The sequence below is a fragment of the Littorina saxatilis genome, linkage group LG7 (genome assembly GCF_037325665.1).
Source record: "Littorina saxatilis isolate snail1 linkage group LG7, US_GU_Lsax_2.0, whole genome shotgun sequence".
In the NCBI taxonomy this organism is placed as follows: domain Eukaryota; kingdom Metazoa; phylum Mollusca; class Gastropoda; order Littorinimorpha; family Littorinidae; genus Littorina; species Littorina saxatilis.
Window position 1 is genome coordinate 45089007 of NC_090251.1, and position 23009 is coordinate 45112015.

At 44.5% G+C, this 23009-nt stretch overlaps 1 protein-coding gene across 1 annotated transcript in view; it reads left to right on the forward strand.

The window, feature by feature from the left end:
* The window catches only part of LOC138971569 (streptococcal hemagglutinin-like), a 39505-nt gene extending 16575 nt beyond the window's left edge, over positions 1-22930 (forward strand). Inside the window, exons 8-16 of the mRNA XM_070344331.1 lie at positions 846-1049; positions 1719-1769; positions 2175-3434; positions 4020-4157; positions 7669-7854; positions 8270-9157; positions 13298-13692; positions 14110-16816; positions 17131-22930. Of these exons, the coding sequence (XP_070200432.1) occupies positions 846-1049; positions 1719-1769; positions 2175-3434; positions 4020-4157; positions 7669-7854; positions 8270-9157; positions 13298-13692; positions 14110-16816; positions 17131-17742 (6441 nt within the window). The 3' untranslated portion in view covers positions 17743-22930. The remainder of the gene's footprint in view (positions 1-845; positions 1050-1718; positions 1770-2174; positions 3435-4019; positions 4158-7668; positions 7855-8269; positions 9158-13297; positions 13693-14109; positions 16817-17130) is intronic.
* Positions 22931-23009: the final 79 nt, after the last annotated feature.

A 23009-nucleotide genomic window follows, 5' to 3' on the forward strand; every position in this document is an offset into this window, starting at 1 on the left:
CAGTTCATGTTCTTTGAAGTGTTCGGTAAATATACTCTGCATCGACGTCCTTGGACATCTTCACCCAGAACCCGGAACCCGGAACGTCCTTCGACGTAAGTTATTCTGCTATTAATGTGACACGCGTCGCATGCTGTTTCTTGACCAGCGAATTAAGACGTTCGTCTGCCTGCCCGTGCGCCTGTCCTCGTGTCTCAACACAGAATGCCAGATCGCCGTTCACCTGCCTCCTGATAATTGGCTGCGCTATACGTGACGCGATAGACTTTTTACACGTCACTAAAGAAGACTCTCACGCGCCGTCTCTTTCTGGTCTCGGTACCTTCATGCGCCGTCTCCTTCCGGTCTCGGTTAAATCGGATAAATATTATTGACTAAACATGACTAAACACTGCAAACCACTGCAATACACAAACTTATTTTCTGAATCGCGTTCCGCGACAGTGTTATTCTGTATGTTTCTATTTACAGGATAGCGACAGTGCTTTCGCCAAAGCCATTGAGGAGAGTGTTATTCTGTATGTTTCTATCTACAGGATAGCGACAGTGCTTTCGCTAAAGCCATTGAGGAGAGTGTTATTCTGTATGTTTCTATTTACAGGATAGCGACAGTGCTTTCGCCAAAGCCATTGAGGAGAGTGTTATTCTGTATGTTTCTATCTACAGGATAGCGACAGTGCTTATTTTTGTGTTATTCTGTATGTTTCTATCTACAGATAGCGACAGTGCTTTCGCTAAAGCCATTGAGGAGAGTGTTATTCTGTATGTTTCTATCTACAGGATAGCGACAGTGCTTCCGCTAAAGCCATTGAGGAGAGTGTTATTCTGTATGTTTCTATCTACAGGAAAGCGACAATGCTTTCGCCAAAGCCATTGAGGACACGGACTACCCGACGGACCAGAGGGAGACCGTGGAGGGTGTGGATCGTCACGGCAACGTCTACATCTACATGCCACAGTTCTGCGGGGAATTCCTGCGTGTTTATCGGCACCGAAAGTACACAGTGCCTGCTGTGAAAGAGGAGGAAGAAGAAGCAAGGCCGCCCAAGGTAAGCATCCTGCAGAGTAATGGCAACGAATAAACGATATAAGAACAAGAACAATTGGTACATAGAATGCTTAATCATAGATGAAACGAAACATTCACTTGTACATCAACACAGCAGTCTTTGAAATGTACGGACAAACAAGTAAAAGTTAGATGATAAACAGAAAATGGACCTAGCTCAGTTAGTTGTTGTTGTTGCTGATTTTGTTTGAAAATGGCAACAGTGCAAAGATGAACAGCAAACAAGCAAAGAAGATAATAGATGAGAAGGCTTCAAGGGGGATAAGGGCATTCTTGGGTTGTGCACGTTAAAGATCCCACGATTGACAAAAGGATCTTTTCTGGCAAAATTGTATAGGCATAGATAAAAAATGTCCACCAAAATACCCGTGTGACTTGGAATAATAGGCCGTGAAAAGTAGGATATGCGCCGAAATGGCTGCGATCTGCTGGCCGATGTGAATGCGTGATGTATTGTGTAAAAAATTCCATCTCACACGGCATAAATAGATCCCTGCGCCTTGAGTCCGAGTCTGGAGATACGCGCGCGATATATAAGACTTCATATAACATAACATATGTTTCTCATGGAAAGACATTTCATTCATACATTCTGCTTGTCATTGGAAAGAATAAAGTAAAATGTTAATATTTCATTTCTGTATTACAGCGTGGCTCTGCAAAGAAGCGTTTGAACCTGGAGGGGTCCAGTGGAAAACGGGTAAGCTCAAGATTGAGATAGAATTGTGGATGTTTGAATTCTGTGTAAAATTCTAGGTAATATTCTTTTGTGTATTGCTTATTTATTTGTGTGGATGTTTAAGGTGCACTTATGTTTATACTTGCTTTCCAAATTATTGATTGATAAAAATGTGAGGAAAACATGCGCCTCGTGTTATTTTATTGAGTATATAATCACATCATCAATTGAACCTTTTTACCAGGTAAATGATAATAACGATGTTAAGGATGTTAATATGGTGCAAACCTGGCTATAGATTAAAATGCCCTGCACAACTTAGAATTGTTTAATTGAATACATACACAAATAATCAATTCAGTATGTAATAAATGGATGACTATAGGAGCGAGCTTATCTACAAGGATGTTTCTCTTATACGTGCAGTCACAGTGTTCAACGCCAGTGAACGACTCCGAAGTTGAGAGCACTGCATCCCCTGCACCCAGCGAGACAAGGGCAAGGTCACAGGCCAGCAGCTCACGGCATTCCTCACCCATGCCCAGTGAGACCAACAGCCAGTCGCGCCAAGCCAGCGCCAGGAACTCCCCTGCTCCAGACACCTCTTCTGAAGACTCTTTACTCAAGAGGGGCAGGAGAACCCGCAACAGTGCCGAGTCCACCTTCTTCAGCGGTAACCTGGATGAACTGCTTCGAGTAAAGAGTCGCCGTAGCGGCCGGGCTGTAAGGAAAGCAATTAAGGATGAGTTGGATAATGAAATGAGCGGCAACATGGCTGATGAAAGGTCCCAGGATGCTACTGTAATTAACAATTCTCCCTCAGGTGGTGAAAAGAAGGAAAGTGCGTCTGGCAGAAAGGGGGCTTTGAGTGTCAAAGCTGAAAATGCAGGGGAGGAAAATTCACTGTCTGCGGACTGTGAAAGCAGCTCAGGGAAGGATGCAAAGCCTGATATATGTCGTGTGAAAGTTGAGGTTGATGACACATGTTGTTCACCTTCCAATCAGCCTGCTGGTGCCTCAGGATCTGAGCATATCAAAACAGAACCTGACTCCAAAACGTGTGATATGGAGAGTGCAATAGCGGACAGTACCCATGACAAAGCAGTCAGAACCTGTGATAGGGAGGTCGCATCCTTTGAGGAGCATGGGTTTGTTGCCACAACCAATTCCACCAGTGCCCCCCTGTCAAACAGTAGAAGCCACAACCTCAACAGCAGCAACCAAGACTGGTCTTTTACCTGTGATACCGATAGCCCAAGTGCCACAAGCAGAACCCAGTCCAACATTCCCACCACTCTGTCCAACACAGACAATTCAGACTCTATTAAAACAGAGCAGACCGCAGATGACTCGGGATTCCTTTCCTTTCTCAATGGTTCTCCAAAGACTGAACCTGGGATAACCCCCACTGCAGCTTCCAAAGATAGCAAAGCAAAGGATGGTGACAAGCCTGGCAACACTAGTTCTGCAGAGAACGATCGAGAAAATGTTGCATCTTGTTCAACAGAACAAGGGAGCACTCGTGTGAAAAGAGAGAATGAAGAAGGCAGCCTTGCGCCTACAGAGGATCACCTTGACGATACCGACAAAAAGCCAGCCAGTTCTTCTGGGACTTCTCAAAACAGTCAACCCTCAGCATTCTGCAGTGCCTTGCTTGATCACGATTTCTACACTGGAGAGGAAATGGTGAGATCCTAAAAATGTTATTGTTTGTTTGATAACTTGAATAAGTTCCTCCAGAGGACAGGTTGTTTCGCCCTGCAGTCCAGACTGACGATCTAACAGCGAATGACAAGAAGAAGAATAAGTTACTCGACATTTTTTAAATTCATTATTGTGTACAGAAGTTAATTCAGAGCAACCATACGGTGCCATCTTTTCATACACAAGAACAAGTTGACAAGTTTGTAAGACTAAGAGGTACCGAAAAGTTGTGGTAGTGTAGTTTCATTGTGTGTTTTTTAATGGAAGGTGGGTGGCAGTGTTTGTTCCATCATCGAATCTCTTTTCTAATAGTTTTTTCTTGTTGCACATGCGATTGTGTACAAATGTAGTGGCATTTTGATTCTGACATTGTCAGCTGACTGCTGCATATCACAGTGGCATTTTCACTGTGGCTTGAAGAATAATGGATGTGTTTTTTGCTGGCTGCGACTGTGTACAACTGAAGTGGCATTCTGACGTTGTCAGTTGACTGCTGCATAGCACAGTAATATTTTCACTGTAGCTTGAAGATTAATATTTGATATATTTTTTGCTGGCTGCGTGCAGGTGCCAGACCCGGATGAGTTTGAACTGCTAGTTGAGGACCTGGAGGGGCTGGAGGCTCTCATTAAGAAGTTTGCACCTGAGGAGGAGGACCAAACCCCACAGGAATCCCCTGTTGACCGGCCTGGCAAGAGACAAGTGGTCAGTCATAACACCATTTTCAGCACTTAGGCACTACAGTGGAACGTCCCTTTTAAGACCTCCAAAAGTCTGAGAAAATCAGGTCTTAAAAAGGAGGGAGTCTTAAAATGGGGGTAAATTTACAGAGGCTATGAACAGAAAATCTGAGAAAACAGGGTCTTAAAAGGGGGTCCACTGTAGTCTTAACTTGGGCACTAGTCTTAAAATAGGTGTAAATCAGGGCGGGAATGTAGCTCAGTCGGTAGCGCGCTGGATTTGTATCCAGTTGGCCGCTGTCAGCGTGAGTTTGTCCCCACGTTCGGCGAGAGATTTATTTCTCAGAGTCAACTTTGTGTGCAGACTCTCCTCGGTGTCCGAACACCCCCGTGTGTACACGCAAGCACAAGACCAAGTGCGCACGAAAAAGATCCTGTAATCCATGTCAGAGTTCAGTAGGTTATAGAAACACGAAAATACCCAGCATGCTTCCTCCGAAAGCGGCGTATGGCTGCCTAAATGGCGGGGTAAAAAACGGTCATACACGTAAAATTCCACTCGTGCAACAAAAACACGAGTGTACGTGGGAGTTTCAGCCCACGAACGCAGAAGAAGAAGAAGGGGGTCAGTCTTGGTTTGGGGGGTCTGAAAAAGTGTTCCAGCTGTGTTTTATGCACTATTTCAGCACTCCTGAAAGTGATGATACAGAATGTTTTCTTGGGGCGGGAATAGTGCTCAGTCAGTTTTCTGGTGTGAAAACCACTAGTAGGGTTAGGCATGAATTTATTTCTAACTCTAAGGGTCAACTCTCTGTGCACACCCTTTTGGCTGTCTGTGTGCACTGCCATTTGGGACGGAAGTGTCCTTTAACTCTTACCAGTTCGGGGGTTTTAGGGCATATTTTACAGTGCTGTTGGTGCCTACTTGCCGAGTGGCTATCTGGGGTCATATTCTCATAGCTGCCAACCCTCCCGAATTTTTCGGGAATCTCCTGATTTTTTAAATCCGTCACGAAATCCCAAAATGTGTTCGATTTTCCCGAAAATCGAAATTTCTAAAATACTTTGTGTAAGCAGCCTCTTTTTGGAGGAACAAACCGGTGAAAAGACGCTCTGGTTAACCGAGACCAGCCACGTTGGTGTGCGCATGTGCGGAAAATAAGTTGTGCCTCGATCTTAAATGAATGTCAATTTTGATCATAATATACCATAAAAAAAGCAATTTTGGCACCTTCATTTACAAAAAATCTTCAGCTTCAGGGGGCGTTGCCCCCTGACCCCCACCAGGGGCGTTGCCCTGGGACCCCACCGGGGCCTACTGCGGCCCCCGGACCCCCACAGGAATTTCATTGTCAGAAAGTTGGCAGCTATGTATTCTAAATGAAATATAGAAAGTTATATATCAAATGAAAGAAAAATGAATAAGCTTTTCATATTTGCAAAGAGAATTGTGCTATCTTAAAAGGTAAAAAATGTTATGGGGGTGACAACATGATTTTTGTTGAAATTTGTACGCCCATTTTTTTGAACACGTGACAAACACAAAGAAGAATTTTTTTGTGTGTTCAGTTTATTTTAGATATGCTGCTAACTAGTCTGTTTTGGCATTCATTTTACATAACATAGCAAAGTTTTATTAAGTTTTGCTGATAAACAAAAAAGTTATTGTCACCTGAATACCCCCACCCAAATTTCAAAGTTGGACGTTTCATGACATACGCATGCCAAAGGCCAAAAAAAAAAATAGTCTGTTTACGGTATCCCGACCGACCCTATTTTTTCCCGCGACCCTAGATTTTTTTTTGGCATTTGGGAAAAAAAAGAAGAAAAAAATTGGCAAAATAACTTAAAAATATGGTTTTTTGAAAAGAAAAAAAATGAAAAAGAAAAAAAAGGTCTTTGTTTTTTGGCAAAATAACTTAAACTTTGGGGGGGAAAAATAAAAAAAATCCCGACCTACCGGCCCTATTTTTTGGCCTATGTTACCTTAACAGACTTTTTTTTTTTTGTGCCTAATAATGCATTCCTATAACTAACTTATAACAAAAACCTAGCTTGTTTCTGTCATAAAGTGTGTCTAACATTATAAGATGTTTGATGGGTTGTTGACAGACCAGCTTTTTTGTCGTCCGAGGGGGAGCATATCGTCTTTTGTTTCATATTTATTGACCAAGGCCGAAGGCCGCGGTCAATAAATATGAAACAAAAGTCGATATGCCCCCCGAGGACCGACAAAAAAAGCTGGTCTGACAACAAACCACCAAACATCGTTTTTGTCATCATTTTGGTAGTGAGAAAATAAGATAACAATCAACACAGGGAGCCATGCTTTGAAACACGGGTTCCGTGCTGATAACCACACGAGCTGGCGTGTGAACGCAACTTTCTGTATTTTAGAGTTCATAAAATGTTGGGATGAATATGTCAGGTTTGAGGATGCACAGTTCTGTTTGTTCATCTCGGTATTGCACTCCCTCGGCTTTCAGTTGTGAGTATTAAGCTTAGTAATCGAATGTGGAAGCTACGTTGAGTCAAAGGTCACAGAAGATTTGCGTCGTGCAGCGAAGGAAAGAATCGCGATCTTGTTTCCGACTCAGTACCTCTTTGTTTTTCATTAGACCTGTCAATCTGCTTGCTCGGCTTTGTGAGATGTTTGCATATCTTGTTGCTATTTTCTTTGCTTTTATCATTATTTCTTATTTGTGCTTCGTTTATCGATACAACGTCTTGTGCACGGGTCAAAATGTGTGTGTCAGCTCAGGGGTCAATTGGTTTGACTTGAACTTGACGTTCGTGTTTCTCACACAAAGATACACGCACTCCATGACTTTGTAAGAAGACATGACATATCGGTAGGTTTCATTTGTTTGTGACGAATTTATTGAAGTAGTTTTGGTTTTTTGTTTACTTTTGCCAGTTTGCCAGTTGGTTTTTGGAACTTTGCAAAGCAGTGTCTTGTCGTCTGTTTAGGTCTGGGGAAACGCCAATGAAAAGAGCCGAAGAATCCTCGAGCGTTTCTATTGGGTTTGCTTTTGATTATCCATGTAATAGGGCTTCCTGCAACTATGGTAACCGGGGATTTATTCCCCCGGGAACATGAGATTTATTTACCAGGTGCTTGTGAATGAAAACTCGTGAAAATGATGACAAATGAGTTTATCCACTGTCCGACCCATCCAATGTAAAATAACAATTTTTTTTTCTCGATAATTAGATAATTGGTCAGTGGAAAACTACAGGGGGGGGCATCGTAAGCTTGCTTACGATGGGTAAGGGAGCGAACTGGTAAGAGTTAAAGTATCTTCAGCTTAATCTTATCCATTGCAGATTGAATTTCATCTTCATTATCAAAGGTGTTATCCTGATAACACTAACTACAACCCTGACCATTGTCACTTCATTGAAATGAAGTTGTGTTGATCTTAATTTTCTCCATTTGTGTATTGAATTTCCTCTTCGTTATCAAAGGTGTTAGTCTGAGAACACTGACTATAACGCTGAAAATTGTCACAAATGAAATGCTGTTTTTCCTGCAGAAATCCAGAACCCCGCAGAAAACACCCAAGCGCTGGGCATGTGAAGAGGAGCTGTACCTGAACCTGTGCAGTTTGAAGAACGACATGGAAAGACATAAGGCAAAGGCCAAGTTCCCCCGTTACAGGCATAAATACCACACCAAGCTGCGACAAGAATTTCAGGAATTTGTGGAACAAGAGCCAAAGGTATGCCAGGTTTGTGCAATATTGTGTAGTTTTTTTGTATTTTGGCCATTTGTTTTTGCTTGTTATGCCCACTGGATATGATAATTATTCTGTTTGTTTCTTGATTGGTTGGTAGTATCTCCCACAAGTTATTCTTTGCCAGAATGTTTTTGTGTGTGTGGGTTATTTGTTTTTTGTGTGTTTTTGTTGTTGTCCCCAGTCTAAGAAACTATTTGGGACATGATGTGGTGATTCGCTAAGAGGTTTTTGTGTACATGTTGGACTGGTGTAATAGCTCTGTCATAGTGTATTGCTGGTTTTGTAAAGCAGTTGTTGATAGTCAAGTCTGAAGTTTCTTGAATGTATCTTGAAAGTTTATTTTTACTTTTACTGAGTCTTTATCTGCACTGAATGTTTGGCGCTCTGTGTATTTCAGCCTCATGATGCAGATTGGGATACAGAGTCTGAAGGCAACACAGAGGATTCCACTGCGGAGGATTCCATGTCGGGAGCTGAGGAGTCGGAGGATTCTCGCCCACCTCCCACCCAAGCAGTAGCCATTGTGAAGGGAGCCGCGTCCACCACCAGCAGTGTGGAGTCTTTTGACCCTGAGATCCGAGGCATTGAAGAGTACGAACTGGACGTCAGCTCCAGAGGGCGACTGAGGAAACGTCGCTTGATACCTAACAGCGACCAGCCCGATAAGAGGAAGAAGATCAAGAAGGAAGAAGGGGTGGCTGTGACGACCACAGCGAATCAAACGCCCAACATCCTGCAGAGATCTCAAGGAAGCACAGCAACCGCCACCACCACCACCACAGGCAGTTACCTTTCTCTGGTCAGAGGCATCGCGTCCAACGAGCAGTTTGTGCAGCAGCAGCTGGGTCCGGGACAGACCATGGTGTTGGGACCTCACGGGCTGCAAATTGTCCGCTGCACTCCTCCCCAGCGGTCAGCAGCAACAGCTCTTGGCAGTGCGAGCGCACAGGCCAAGGCTTTCCCCGTCATGCAGAAGATTCTGTCAGGGCAGACCCCGGCGGAAGGCGGTCTGGCCACCCAGGCTGCGCTTCAGAGAGGCAAAGTCAACCTGGTGCAGACTTCACTACCGCCCCCTGCCTCTGGTCAACCCGGCAAAGTTGTAACGGTGGCTTTGGCTTCGACAACCAGCCCCACCATGACAGTCTCCAGAGCGACCGGAGCGCTAACCACCGGGGGTCTGAGCGTACGTGGTGGGCAGTTTCTGATGACCGCAGGAGGCAAGCAGCAGGTGATCCAGCTGAAGCTGCAGGATGAGTTGATCAAGAAAGGAATTGTGCAGTACCAGGTGAGTTTGGGATGAGATGCTCCATGGTTTCTGGTTCAATTTGACAGTGGTAGTTTGCTGCAGGGGTGTAGAAGTCAATCAGGTTTTTCAGGTTCAGTTTGTTGAGCCAGATTCATGTTGCTTTTGAAAATGTTGGGATCTGTCAGTCACAAGTCAAGCAGTTACCTTCACAGAAATGTAAAATGAAAGCAGAGTAGACTTAGTGGATTCTGTACATGAGCTGTACAACTGAGAGCCCTTGAATGTCTAAAATTGTAATAAAAAAAGACCCTACCCTTTTTTCTCTCACTCATGCTTTTGAACCATCCAGTAAAACAACTTTCACAGCAGGTACTGTAAGTAGTCATTGACATATTTGTAATGGTTATTGCAAGTAGTCATTGACATATATTTGTAATGGTTATTGCAAGTATTCATTGACATATTTGTAATGGTTATTGCAAGTAGTCATTGACATATATTTGTAACTAGATAAATACCCGCTTCGCCGGGTATGGCTTCGCCGAGAAGAAGTCGAGCCGACTCGGTTCAGCGCTGCGCGCTGAGAGCACGTGTTGAAATATCTGATCGAGCAGGTTGTGTCCGGGGTCTACCTGAATATGCCCACCAAATTTGAAACAGATCCATCGAGAACCTTGGGCGTGCATCGCGGACACACACACACACACACACACACACACACACACAGACACAAGTCATATATATATATATAGATAGATGGTTACTGCAAGTAGTCATTGACATATTTGTAATGGTTATTGCAAGTAGTCATTGACATATTTGTAGCAGTTATTGCTAGTAGTCATTGACATATTTGTAGCAGTTATTGTAAGTAGTCATTGACATATATTTATATTGCTATTTCATATGTTAGGTGGATTTCCATTGGTCAATTGGGCAAAACTGAGCTCAGTGCAAAAGTGATATCGACGACATTTCCGTCGATATCAGTTTTGATATCGACGACCTCTTTATTGCTTCCCCACTTCAAAAACAAAAACACCTAAATTTAAAAACAAACAAATATATATGAAAATGTAATGATCCCAGAATTTAGTTGAGCAAGTGACTAAAGACTTTTTGAAAGAAAAGACATTTTGAAATACTGAAAAGTACAAGAAAAGAGTGAACAAAAAGAAATAATAGAGGGATATGGAACAGCCAAAACTGAGACAAATACTTTTGTAATTTCTTTACAATAAATACAAAATGTCCAGAGATTTAGCAATATATCTAACATTGACTGACTGTGTGATGATATCTTCTGCTATTGGTCTGTTTCGACAGTGATATCAAAATCGAGACTGTCTCAACAGACCATAGCAGAAGATATCATCACACAGTCCGTCAATATTGGGTAGTAATGGTTATTGCAAGTAGTCATTGACATATATTTGTAATGGTTATTGCAAGTAGTCATTGACATATATTTGTAATGGTTATTGCAAGTAGTCATTGACATATATTTGTAATGGTTATTGCAAGTAGTCATTGACATATTTGTAATGGTTACTGCATGTAGTCGTTGACATATTTGTAGCAGTTATTGCAAGTAGTCATTGATATATTTGTAGCAGTTATTGCAAGTAGTCATTGACATATTTGTAATGGTTATTGCAAGTAGTCATTGACATACACTCTTCAAAAAAAAGTTAAGGATCGGTTGAAAAAACGGATCTAATTATAAAAAATTGCCACAAAATTAAACATCGACATAATAATTAAAAGATTAATGTGTTTGAATTAACAAATGAACAATGAGTCTTGACCTAGAATTTTGTTTGGCAGGCAGAGTGTTAGGAAACGCTACCGTTGCTGAGCTTTGGTTCAGTTTTGTGTGTTGCATGTAGTTGACTTATTTGTACTTTGTGGGAAAGTACCGATATTATATTTTGTAAACACAATATTTATGCTTGGACGAGAATGCAGGTGAACTTTCTAGTCCTGTCAAAACAAGTTGTTTACCACGCTTTTTTAGTCGTGAGTTTGTGGCGTCCGCTAGGATTAAGTGCGTCGGCACCTTTGATGTACGTCACTATTCTAGTTCATAGACGGTTCGTATATAATGTAGTTGTATCATGTTCGGTCTGGAATATTCTCGAGATTGAGTATTTACTATATATGCCAGCGCGATTTGAATGTTAAAAAAGCTTCTATTTGAGTTCTGCTACGTTGTGCAGTTGTATGTATTGAATGCTGAATAAATCCTCGAACTCAATTTGACGAGTTGTTTTCTGCTGCTGCGAAGACGGGCGACGTAGAATAAAAGAACACAACTATACGACGTTTGAGAACTTGTGGCAATCTCGAGTGTCGTGTAACACAGAGTTATTTCCTTTGTGGGACTTCTCAAAAGCTTCTGCATTTTGGAAGAAAAACGGTGTTTTTTATAGCCCCATGAAATTTGCAGAACGCATGCCAGGGCAAAAGGTTGTGATGCACGTGCTACAACAGGGTCCTGGCTATGAACATCGCTCACCAGCTTGTGTTTAAAGGTTAACACGCTGACACAATTATGCACAGTAGCAACATGCCCCCACGAAGAAAACTGAGCGATTTGGATAGAGGAAGGGCAATAGGATGACTACAAGACGGTGTTGCTGCCAGGCAAGTGGCCCAGAGGCTTGCAGTGGCTTCCTCTGTCATCAGACTAAAACAGAGATTCCAAGCAACTGGAAGAGTGCAGGAGCGACAACGTTCTGGTCGGCCCAGAGTCACCACACAAAGAGAGGATCGCTTCATTCAGAGGCAGGCCATGCAACAAAGATTGGCTACGGCAAACAACATTAGGCAACGCCTACAAGCTACCACCAACACTGTTGTTAGTGGTCAGACGATCCGAAACCGCTTACACAACTTTGGCTTGCGTGCAAGGCGTCCAGTCCGAGGAACAACCCTGACTGCTAATCACCGAGCAGCTCGCCGAGCCTGGTGCACTCAACATGTGAGGTGGCAACGTCAGCAGTGGGCTCAGGTGTTGTTTACAGATGACTCCCGCTTTTGCTTGGAACCTGCTGATGGTCGCATCCGAGTGTGGAGGCGTTGCGGAGAGCGCTTCGCAGAAGGCGCTGTTCTGGAACGACAGCATTTTGGCGGAGGCTCTGTGATGGTCTGGGGAGGGATCAGCACACGTCTAAGGACACCTCTGTACCATGTAGTGGGCAACTTGACCGGTGTCCGCTACCAGAATGAGATCCTGCAACCCCTGGTCGTTCCAGCCCTCCAAGCGATCAGCCCTCGTGCGATTCTTCAGGATGACAACGCACCTCCCCATCGCTCTGCAGCTGTAAACACCTTCATCCAACAGGCCAGGGTCAACAGGATGCTGTGGCCAGCCAACAGCCCGGACCTGAACCCCATAGAGCACATGTGGGACGAGCTTTGTCGTCGGGTACAGCAACATCACCCTCCTCCTGCCAATCTGGGTCAACTGCTGCAATGGCTCCAGCAGGAGTGGAATGGAGTTCCCAGAGCATTCATATGCAACCTGATCCACTCCATGCGCCAACGATGTGTTGAATGTCTGGCACACAACGGAGGGCACACGCGTTATTGACACTGATTCACATTGTTGTGAATTCCATTTTCGAGGGTTGTCACGTTTGACACACTCTAGCTAAATTGTCGCTGCCGCGTTCGATCTTTGCTTTGTTTGTCATTTCTCCTTGGTTGTTCAATTATATAATTTTTAAAAAATGAAAGAATTCGGTCTTGTCTGTTTCGTGTGGCTTGCTTGTAAAAAAAGTGATCCTTAACTTTTGTTGAAGAGTGTATTTGTAATGGTTATTGCAAGTAGTCATTGACATATTTGTAATGGTTATTGCTAGTGGTCATTGACATATTTGTAATGGTTATTGCAAGTAGTCATTGACATATTTGTGGCAGTTATTGCAAGTAGTCATTGACATATTTGTAGCAGTTATTGCAAGTAGTCATTGACATATTTGTAATGGTTATTGCAAGTAGTCATTGACATATTTGTAGCAGTTATTGCAAGTATTCATTGACATATTTGTAATGGTTATTGCAAGTAGTCATTGACATATTTGTAGCAGTTACTGCAAGTAGTCATTGACATATTTGTAGCAGTTATTGCAAGTAGTCTTTGACATATTTCTTCACTCCATCTCTGTGTTGCAGGTGCAGGGCTCAAAGGCCCAGCTGACTGCACGAACAGCAGCTACCAGTGCCACAGCCAAGCCCTCTCCTCACTCGCAACCTGCCGCTGCCAGACAGATCCTCACCCCTCAAGGACAAGCTCAAGGTCAGCCACGCCAAGTTCTCATCACGGCTACACCGCGACCGGCGGTGCCCGGAGCTCAGGGAATTGTGGGAGTAACGCCAACAGGACAGCTCATCTCTCCAGCCAAGATGCAGGAACTCCTTGCTGTGCCTGCCTCGGGTCACGCAGTGTCTTCGGTCAAGCTGCCGACAGGTGTGGGGATGGGGGGTAAGGCACCCATCATCCTCAAGAACTCCGGTGGTCAGAAAACAATTGTCGTCGTCGGCAGCAATCCCAGAAAAGGAGAGTCAAAGTGAGTTACGCTTTTTTTTTTCTGATGGGGTTTTGCTCATTTCTGTATTTGAAAGAGTTGTGCAGGGAAGGTTTAGTTCCAGGTGAATGATAATACTTTTATGAAAGCCTGGGAAAAAACAACTGAACTCATAACTCATACTTGGAAATAAAGAGAAAGTATGAGTTTGTATAATAGGCAATGTAAAGTATTTTGGTTTTTTTAGCACTGGTTATGAGGTACAAAGAATAAAATCTATTTCTTGAGATTTGAGACATTGCATAGAATATATATTTATGTTGGCAGCTGTGCTCATTTAACAGAAAAGGATTAGAAAGTTCCTACTTACTGAATTTTAAACTATTGAATACAAAGTTAGAGAAAAATGACTTCTAGTTGTGGAGTTCACTCTGACTCATCTCTTGATTTACCTTTCAGGTATGGCAATGTGACGGTCAAGCGACTGCTGGAAGACCGTCTGGCGAACAAGCCGGACGAACCAGAGGGCAGCACTGGCACACCAGCAGACACCATTCAGGCCAACACTCTCAGAGCCCTGCAGCAGGCAGCACTGGTACCCTCCTCCTGCCATGGCATCACCTCTGCTGCCAGCACCCCTGTGGGTCCCACCACTCTGCGTCTGCCCAGCCAGTCCGCCCTGGACGACGCCTTGCAGTCGGTGGTCACCGGCTACCACACCACCCTCCCCACCGCCGACATCAAGGTCCCCTCCCCCATCGACCTTCCCTCCCTCTCCCCTCGCAAGAACGTGACACGCACCGTGCAGAGCAACAAGGCCCCCATCTTCACCACCTCCAAGGTGCACCTCCAGAAAAAAGCCATCACTACCATGGTTTCTGGCGCTCCCACCTTGACCTTGGACCCCAGCGCGGGGTCGAGTGTGGGGGTCGCCAAGCCGGGCACTGTGGTGTTGCCTGTGCGACAGGGGTTGGCCAATGTTGACGCTGCAGGCAAGAAGCAGTTCGTGGTGCAGCTCATCTCTCCTGGCGCGTCGGGCAACGTGGCTCAGCGTATCATGCTGCCTCCAGGCGCCGTCCTTGCCAACCTCAAAACCACCCAGGCAGGTGCCTCTGTTCCTGATGCTGCGTCACTGCAGTTGCTTAGCGGCCAGGCTCCCTCCACAGTCATAGTGTCATCGGCACAGTCGGCTAACAGCGCCCTAACCGCGGGTGGCAGCGGTCAGTTGCTAGGTAACCCTGGTGTCCAAGGTCTGCTGATGACTGTCCCCACTTCGTCCAGTCTCGCTGCCCACCCTCCAGCAGGAACAAGTAAGATAACATCAGAGGTGCTCAAGTCCATGCTGGCAGCCAAGGTGGAGGGTAGTCATCATTCCCCAGCAGCAAACACAATCTCCACATCCACTATCGGCCCTGTCAACACAGCCAGGGTCGCCACTTTGCCTGGGTCAGCACCACATCAACTCCACGGAGCACAAACTCAGCAAGTTCATTCTGTCATCAGAGCTTCTGACATAGCAGGTGTTCATGCGACATCCGCACATCATCATCACGGAGCTTTAGCAATTCAGGGAAACGTTGCAGTTTTGCAGCAGCAGGCAGCGACCATCGGTGACAAGATGACATCTGCGTCAGTAAGGGCTGCTGTGACGGGGCAGCCAGTAGCAGGGCACATCACTGTGGCTACACCTCACAGTATTCCTCGACAGAACATTGTACGTGTCTCACTACCATCCACTCTGCAGCCTGGTGTAGCGGGTATCCGCCTGCTGGCTGCCGGTCAGCCGGTATCAGGGGGCGAAGGTCAGCCCGTCCTGGCCACTGTGAAACCCGGCGCGCAGGGTCTGCAGCAGCTGCAAGTGCTGGCCTCGGGGCCCGGCCTGCAGGGCATGAGGATGCAGCTGCTTTCCCAACTGCAACAGCAGCAGCGCAACTTGGCTGCAGAAGGAAAAGGACAGATCCTTGTTGGACCCACTGGGTCGGTGGTTGGCTCTACTGGCACAACACAGTCGCAGCACGGTGCTCAGGTGTGCTACAAGGTGCAGCCCAACAGACAGGTGCTGCTGAACTCGGCCATGATGCCTCAGGGAGTTGTGCAAGGCACAGAGCACAAGGCAGCTACAGTGAAACCTCGCGTCGCTTTGCCTGCGGTGGTTTCACAGATCTCCTCCCAGCACACCCCTGTAGCAGCAGGCAAGATTATCATGGCCAGCCAGGCTGCTCCCATCGCTAACCTCGCCTCCCTCAAGCTCCCCCAGCCTCCGGTCAACACTCAACTTTCCCAGGCCTGCACCTCCTCACCTTCACAGGCAGGGGGGGCCAACAGGCTTCTGTCCATGTCAGTCACTCCAAGCCAGCTGAACAACCAGTTCGTCTCACCCGTTCAGTCTGCTGGTGACAGTGGCCAGGTTGTTCTCAGGCAGGTGAACAATAGCCAAACAGTGGTTGCCTCCAGCCCTATGGGGCCTGCAGGGGGTGGTGGTCAGTTGACCCACACAGTGTCCCCAGTGCAGGTGTCCCCTCAACAGATGAACCACGCCACGCCGCTCGTCCTTGCTGCCACCCCTCAGAAAGGCAGCCCCAAGCGCAATCTTTCCTCCACTGACCTGCAGCCCATTCCACCCAAAATGGCGCGCGTCGACGGAACGAGCGGTAATTCCGGTGCCGTTTTGGCCAGCCTGAGTCAGATGGTGGGCAGCAACATGAACCACAACTCCAGCCAAGCTTCCAGTGACACCGTGGTGGCCTCCGCTGTCAGAGGAACACCAGGGGGCGTGGTACAGAGAGTGGTCTCAGTCAGCCGGGAGGGAAACATCACCAGCAGCTCCGCCATGCACAACTTTGCCGCTCACATTGCACAGGGCAACGGCATGACAGTGGCAGCACCAAGAGATACCCCCACCACAACAATCTCAGCTCAGGGCGTTCCCACTCAGGTGAACATGGCTCACATCCTTCAGCAGATTGCAGGTGTGGCACCAGGTTCAAGTGCCCAAAGCATGGGACCCTTGAGCCTGCAGATCAAACCAGTGCAGCAGCCGCAGCAGCAGGGGGCCGGTGTTTTGCAGCAAGCGTTGCAGCAGGTGTTGTACCCCGTGCGTCAGGTGGGGGGCCAGCTTCTGACCACCACTAACGTACCTGTCACAGTCACCAATGGAGAGGTCAAGGTAAGAACTTTTTGCCTTCAGGTGTTTTTACTTTCTGGTGTCGTGTTGGTGAGAAAGATGAAATGTGTGGATTTTTGTAAAACTAAAGGAGGGTGGTGATCAGTTAAATTCTTCAGAAGTTGAAATACTAATACTAATAGAGTTGGGTACCAATTGAGGGAGGGAAAGAGGTGAGGATGAAGTGCTGAGATGTTTGAACTGCAGTGTTGTTGGTTTTGATTTTGAAATTTGTATTTAAACAAAAATGTGCAAGCAGTGAAGGCATGACATGAATTGTTCCATGATGACTTAGTTTGACTTTGGTTCCTTGCCAGGTTCTGCCCAAAGCCACCCTTCAGATGGGCAGCCAGACAGTGACGGTGCTTTCCCCATCCAGCGCTATGATTCAGAACCTGAGGACTCCCACCAGCCTCCCTGCTTCAGCCATTCGCTGCCAGACAAGCACCGCAGAGCCCAGCTCGGTGGCACTGACAGCGCAGGCAGCAGCAAACCAGCAAGCTAAGGGTCTTACGGGCACAAGCTATGTAGCTGCTGCTGCTTATCAGAGCGACTCTGTGTCACTGAACAACAGATCAGAGGCCATGTACCAAGAATCAGCAGAGATGTGTGCAAATATGGTCATCTCAGGTGGTTCCTCAGAGGCTAGGGTAGCATTTCCTGGCACCACGAGCACTCCGGTTCTCAAAGCCAGGCTGGAACAGCCGTTAAATCCCTCTCAGGTGTTCAGCACTCAAGCATCAACAGTTGATATGGCTAGCAATGCACAAGGTGGAAAGCAGTCCAACGTGGATCATACGGTCTCATTGTCCAGTGAAATGTTGAACGGTCAGAATTTTTTCGCACAGCAAAACATTGTTCGCAGTAGTGATACTGAAGTGGAAGAGGAGGCTGCACTGAATCTTCTTACTTTAGCTTGCCAGCGATGATTATGTCTTTGTCTCTATCTGTGCACAGATTTTATTCTGTCATTCATTCTGTAAAGATTTGAATCATTACATGACGAAATTGGTTGCTTGCACAACAGAAATCTCTTATGTTAAATTTCATTCTGACTTTGGTTTAAAAAAAGAGAAACTTGTGTAAGCGTGTATCAATCATCACTTGTTGCCATTTTCAGCTTGACACAAGTAGTATAGGGATTGATGGAATTATGCTGGATAGGTGACACGTTCTGGTATTGTGGTTCAGAGATGATGTGGTTGTGATCCCTAATGTTGTAGGTGAATAATCAAGAATAAACCGACAGTAAAATGAGGTAGCATTTGCATGATAAAGATGGCATCAGCTGTTCTTTGTGGATTTGAAGGTTTTGTTCATTGTGGATTTGAAGTCGCTAACCGCCTGATGTGTAGTGTAAGTGTTTGCTTCATGATAGAGGCCTTACGGTAACCCAGCCACCTTTTTCTGTTACTGTTAGTTGCTGTTCTTGCAAAGCTAAGTGTATGGTACATTTTTCTCAGGACATGAATTGTGAGCGATTGTTGATGACGAATGTACAGTAATATATATATATGTGTACGTATATATGTGTACGTATAGATGTGATCATATGCTTTGAGGTCTGATCCTGCTGCGTGAGCGCGCACTGTGTGTTATAGCCTGTAAAGGGTTCATAATAGTGTTTCCTGCCTTTTATTTATTTATTTATTTATTCATTTATCTATTTATTTGAAAAGTTCACTTGTGCGTACCTTATATTTGTATGAAAGAATTACCTGGTGTATTGGCTATTTAAGAGCCAAAAAAAGTTACAATCTTGGGTTGACTTAAGTAGGATTGGGGTGTGTTTGGTGGGGGTGGGGTGGGGGAGACACAAATCTCATTGCACATCTGGTTTTCTTAGTCTCACACTTTAGAGTACATGTATATTCACAAGTTAACCTGTAAGTTCATGTTTTGTTTTGATTCTTTGTGGGTGTTGTTTTTTGCTTTACCCAAAGCAGCAGTTAGGGTTTATGTTTTCTACATAATCTGCGTATAGTTTGCACTTTTTGAAAGGATGGTTTGAAAAGACTTGAGCTGAATCTTTGCAGTAAGACATTGGCTTTTTTTGGACTTGATATGTTTCATGTACAGTGGAACCTCCCCGTTAAGACCCCCAGTTTTAAGACTCCTAGGTCCCCCCTGCGGGTTAGGGGGAAGAATTTACCCGATGCTCCCCAGTATGTCGTAAGAGGCGACTAACGGATTCTGTTTCTCCTTTTACCCTTGTTACGTGTTTCTTGTATAGAATATAGTCAATGTTTGTAAAGATTTTAGTCAAGCAGTATGTAAGAAATGTTAAGTCCTTTGTACTGGAAACTTGCATTCTCCCAGTAAGGTCATACATTGTACTACGTTGCAGGCCCCTGGAGCAAATGTTTGATTAGTGCTTTTGTGAACAAGAAACAATTGACAAGTGGCTCTATCCCATCTCCCCCCTTTCCCCGTCGCGATATAACCTTCGTGGTTGAAAACGACGTTAAACACCAAATAAAGAAAGAAAGACTCCCAGGTCCTTCGTTGCTGCCCTACATGCCAACTGGCATAACAGGCAATAAAAATAAAAATTTATACTTCCCCATTTTAAGACCCTGTTTTCTCAGATTTTCTGTTCATAGCCTTTGTAAATTTACCCCCATTTTAACACTCCCTCGGTAAGGCGTCCACCCCGTGATCGGGAGGTCGTGGGTTCGAACCCCGGCCGGGTCATTCCTAAGACTTTAAAATTGGCAATCTAGTGGCTGCTCCGCATGGCGTCTGGCATTATGGGGTTAGTGCTAGGACTGGTTGGTCCGGTGTCAGAATAATGTGACTGGGTGAGACATGAAGCCTGTGCCGCGACTTCTGTCTTGTGTGTGGCGCACGTTATATGTCAAAGCAGCACCGCCCTGATATGGCCCTTCGTGGTCGGCTGGGCGTTAAACAAACAAACAAACAAACAAACACTCCCTTCTTTTTAAGACCTGATTTTTGGAGGTCTTAAAAGGGGGTTCCACTGTATAACATTGTAACTGTTTCAATGCAGCAACAAAAAATTGTTATGGAATAGCAGAGATGCATGGAGCTGAAATGTGGCAAGGTACTGTGTGAGTTTAGAATGACTTTTGTAAAGTATCGGTATACAATATCCCAAGCAGTTTTAATTCTGTTCTTCTTTCTGTGCGTACGACTTTGTGCCTTGTCAGTGTCGGTCTTACAAGGAACAAGGAATGTTTTGATTGCACGTAGGAAGAAACCTTGAAAGTAACAGGTATTTTAATTGCAGGCTTGGGAATTTTCCGCGGATCCGCGAATTTCAGAGGAAATCCGATAGGTTTATCGAGGATGAAAACTAATCTCTGAGTTGCACTTGTGTTTAATGAAAGCTGATTCTTGTGCTCAGAAAATAAATGTAATTTATATTTAATTCAATCATTGGCAGCAAGGGAAGTATTTATGTATATATCAATGTGTGTATTTTTCTACAAATTAGCGAATTTCCAAGAAACGTACAAATTAGAAGTCTATAAAATTGCATCCTTTTCAATGTAAATTAAGAAGAAGAAAATTTCACCTAGAATTTCAGGGATTTTTGCACGTTTTCAGTGGGAGCTCTAAAATTAGGAAAATGGACCTATTCTGTAACAATCATAGAAGAAAAGATTATGGTTTATTATACGAGACATATTTAAACATTCCAGACTTCTGGTTCTGATTGTTGAATGATATTCTGCAAGATGTGTGTTCTGTGTAATGATACATGATGTTGTACCCTCTCAAGTAGTTGTATATTACTAGTAACTACCACTGAGATACAGTAAGCTATTACAATTTTGCAGCAATAATTCTGTCCTCTAAGGCTCTATCTGTCTGTATGCATTTTAATGTTGAAAACCCCCCAGCAAAAGTGTATCATACCCATTTTTGATGCGTGTCTGAACATGTGATTATTTACTGTACATTACAGTAGTATTATTCCTGTACAAACCATGTTTCGTTGAGTTTTGCAAAATGGTTGAAGTTAGCCAAGAGACTGGCGACACAGAATTTAAGTATTTTAAGAGATCGGGTAAAGGAATGGTCGGATTTGTTTAGATGATGTGAAACAAGTAGATTGAGCAACGGGCGCAGTGGCCAAGTGGTAAGACGTCGGCCTCTTAATCGGGAGGTCGTGAGTTCGAATCCCGGTCGCTGCCGCCTGGTGGGTTAAGAGTGGAGATTTTTCCGATCTCCCAGGTCACCTTATGTGCAGACCTGCTAGTGCCTTATCCCCCTTCGTGTGTACACGCAAGCACAAGACCAAGTGCGCACGGAAAAGATCCTGTAATCCATGTCAGAGTTCGGTGGGTTATAGAAACACGAAAATACCAAGCATGCATCCTCCGAAAGCGGCGTATGGCTGCCTAAATGGCGGGGTAAAAACGGTCATACACGTAAACCCCCACTCGTGCAAAAAACATGAGTGTTCGTGGGAGTTGCAGCCCATGAACGCAGAAGAAGAAGAAGAAGTAGATTGAGCTAGTTTGTTAGTTGAGGAATTTGTTGTTTGACTTCATGAGCAGACAAGAATAGTGCTGATGTTATGGAAATGTTCTGGTGCGTACTTAGCTGTGTACACTTTTTTGTAAGGAAGCCATCTATATTTGAAGCAGAATTTTGTGTTGTACTCAATAGTTGTTTCCAATGCCACAGTGAACCCCCGTCTCCGCCCCAAGTCCTCATGATTTGTGCAAGTAATCCACGGGCTACTGGTACAGTTTGCTGTTACTCTTGGTGGTATTTGTGCAGTACAGCAGAAACATTCTTGAGAAACGGCCTGTGGAAATAATACAGCCAGTAAGTATTTGAGTGTACAGATACCAAATGTTACGCGAGACCAGCGTATTTAACTATTTTGCTCAAATTAACCTTTTGTGTATATAAATGTATACTTTAGCATCCATGTGAATACAATCTGTTCTTAGTGCCTTAGATTGTTTGTGGGTAGGGATTGGCAAATCGATGTAACGTCCATGGTCAGTTTGTTGTTGTTGAGGTGGGAGATATTTTCTGTCATACACATTCAGCAGTGCATTACAGTAACAAGCAGGCAGGTACAGTGGTACCTGTGATGTGTGGCCCCTCTGATGAGCGGACACCTCCCTTAAAAGGACACCTTCTGTTGTCCATTTGTCTGTTATCTGTACCAAAGTATACCTGTCGTGAGAGGCCACCTGCAATGTAGGGACACTTTTGACTGGTCCCAAGGGCGTCCTTTCATCGCAGGTACCTCTGTACAGACATTGAGAACTAATTATGTTTTCCTGTTGTGTGCTGTTCTGTGTACCACTACCACTGCTCATTATTCAAATGCAGCTCATGTTTTGGTCAATATATCAATAATGGTGTACATAAAATCATGTGGGTTTTTTTCTTCTTGGACTGCTGTTGTTGAGAAGTACAGTATGTGGACAGAAATAGGCAAACAGTAGGAGTTCTTATCATCTTTATTGTGACATCTCATTATTGTAATTTGATAACATTGTTGTTTCTCATTGCACACCAGCACTTTCTAGTCTGTGTGCACAAACTTTGTTTGCATTCAAGAATTGTGCATGATGAAAAGGTGTGTTGAACAGCACCTCTTTTCCTTCTGATACACCATGGTTTTGACCAACAAATTGCATCTTATCAATGTTTGCACCTACCCAGATACCCCCCGCGGGTTAGGGGGAAGAATTTACCTGATGCTCCCCAGCATGTCGTAAGAGGTGACTAACGGATTCTGTTTCTCCTTTTACCCTTGTTAAATGTTTCTTGTATAGAATATAGTCAATGTTTGTAAAGATTTTAGTCAAGCAGTATGTAAGAAATGTTAAGTCCTTTGTACTGGAAACTTGCATTCTCCCAGTAAAGTCATATATTGTACTACGTTGCAAGCTCCTGGAGCAATATTTTGATTAGTGCTTTTGTGAACAAGAAACAATTAACAAGTGGCTCTATCCCATCTCCCCCCTTTCCCCGTCGCGATATAACCTTGAACGTTTGAAAACGACGTTAAACACCAAATAAAGAAAGAAAGAAAGACCTACCCAGATCTTGTGCCGTTTGAAGGATAGTTAGCGATTTTTTAAGTTTGTGCATATTTTGAAAAAATAAATCCATCATAATATATTCTTGGGTAAATTGTATGTCATTTATTAGAGAAAGTGTGTGTGTGTGTGTGTGTGAGAAAGAAGGCATGAGAAATGGA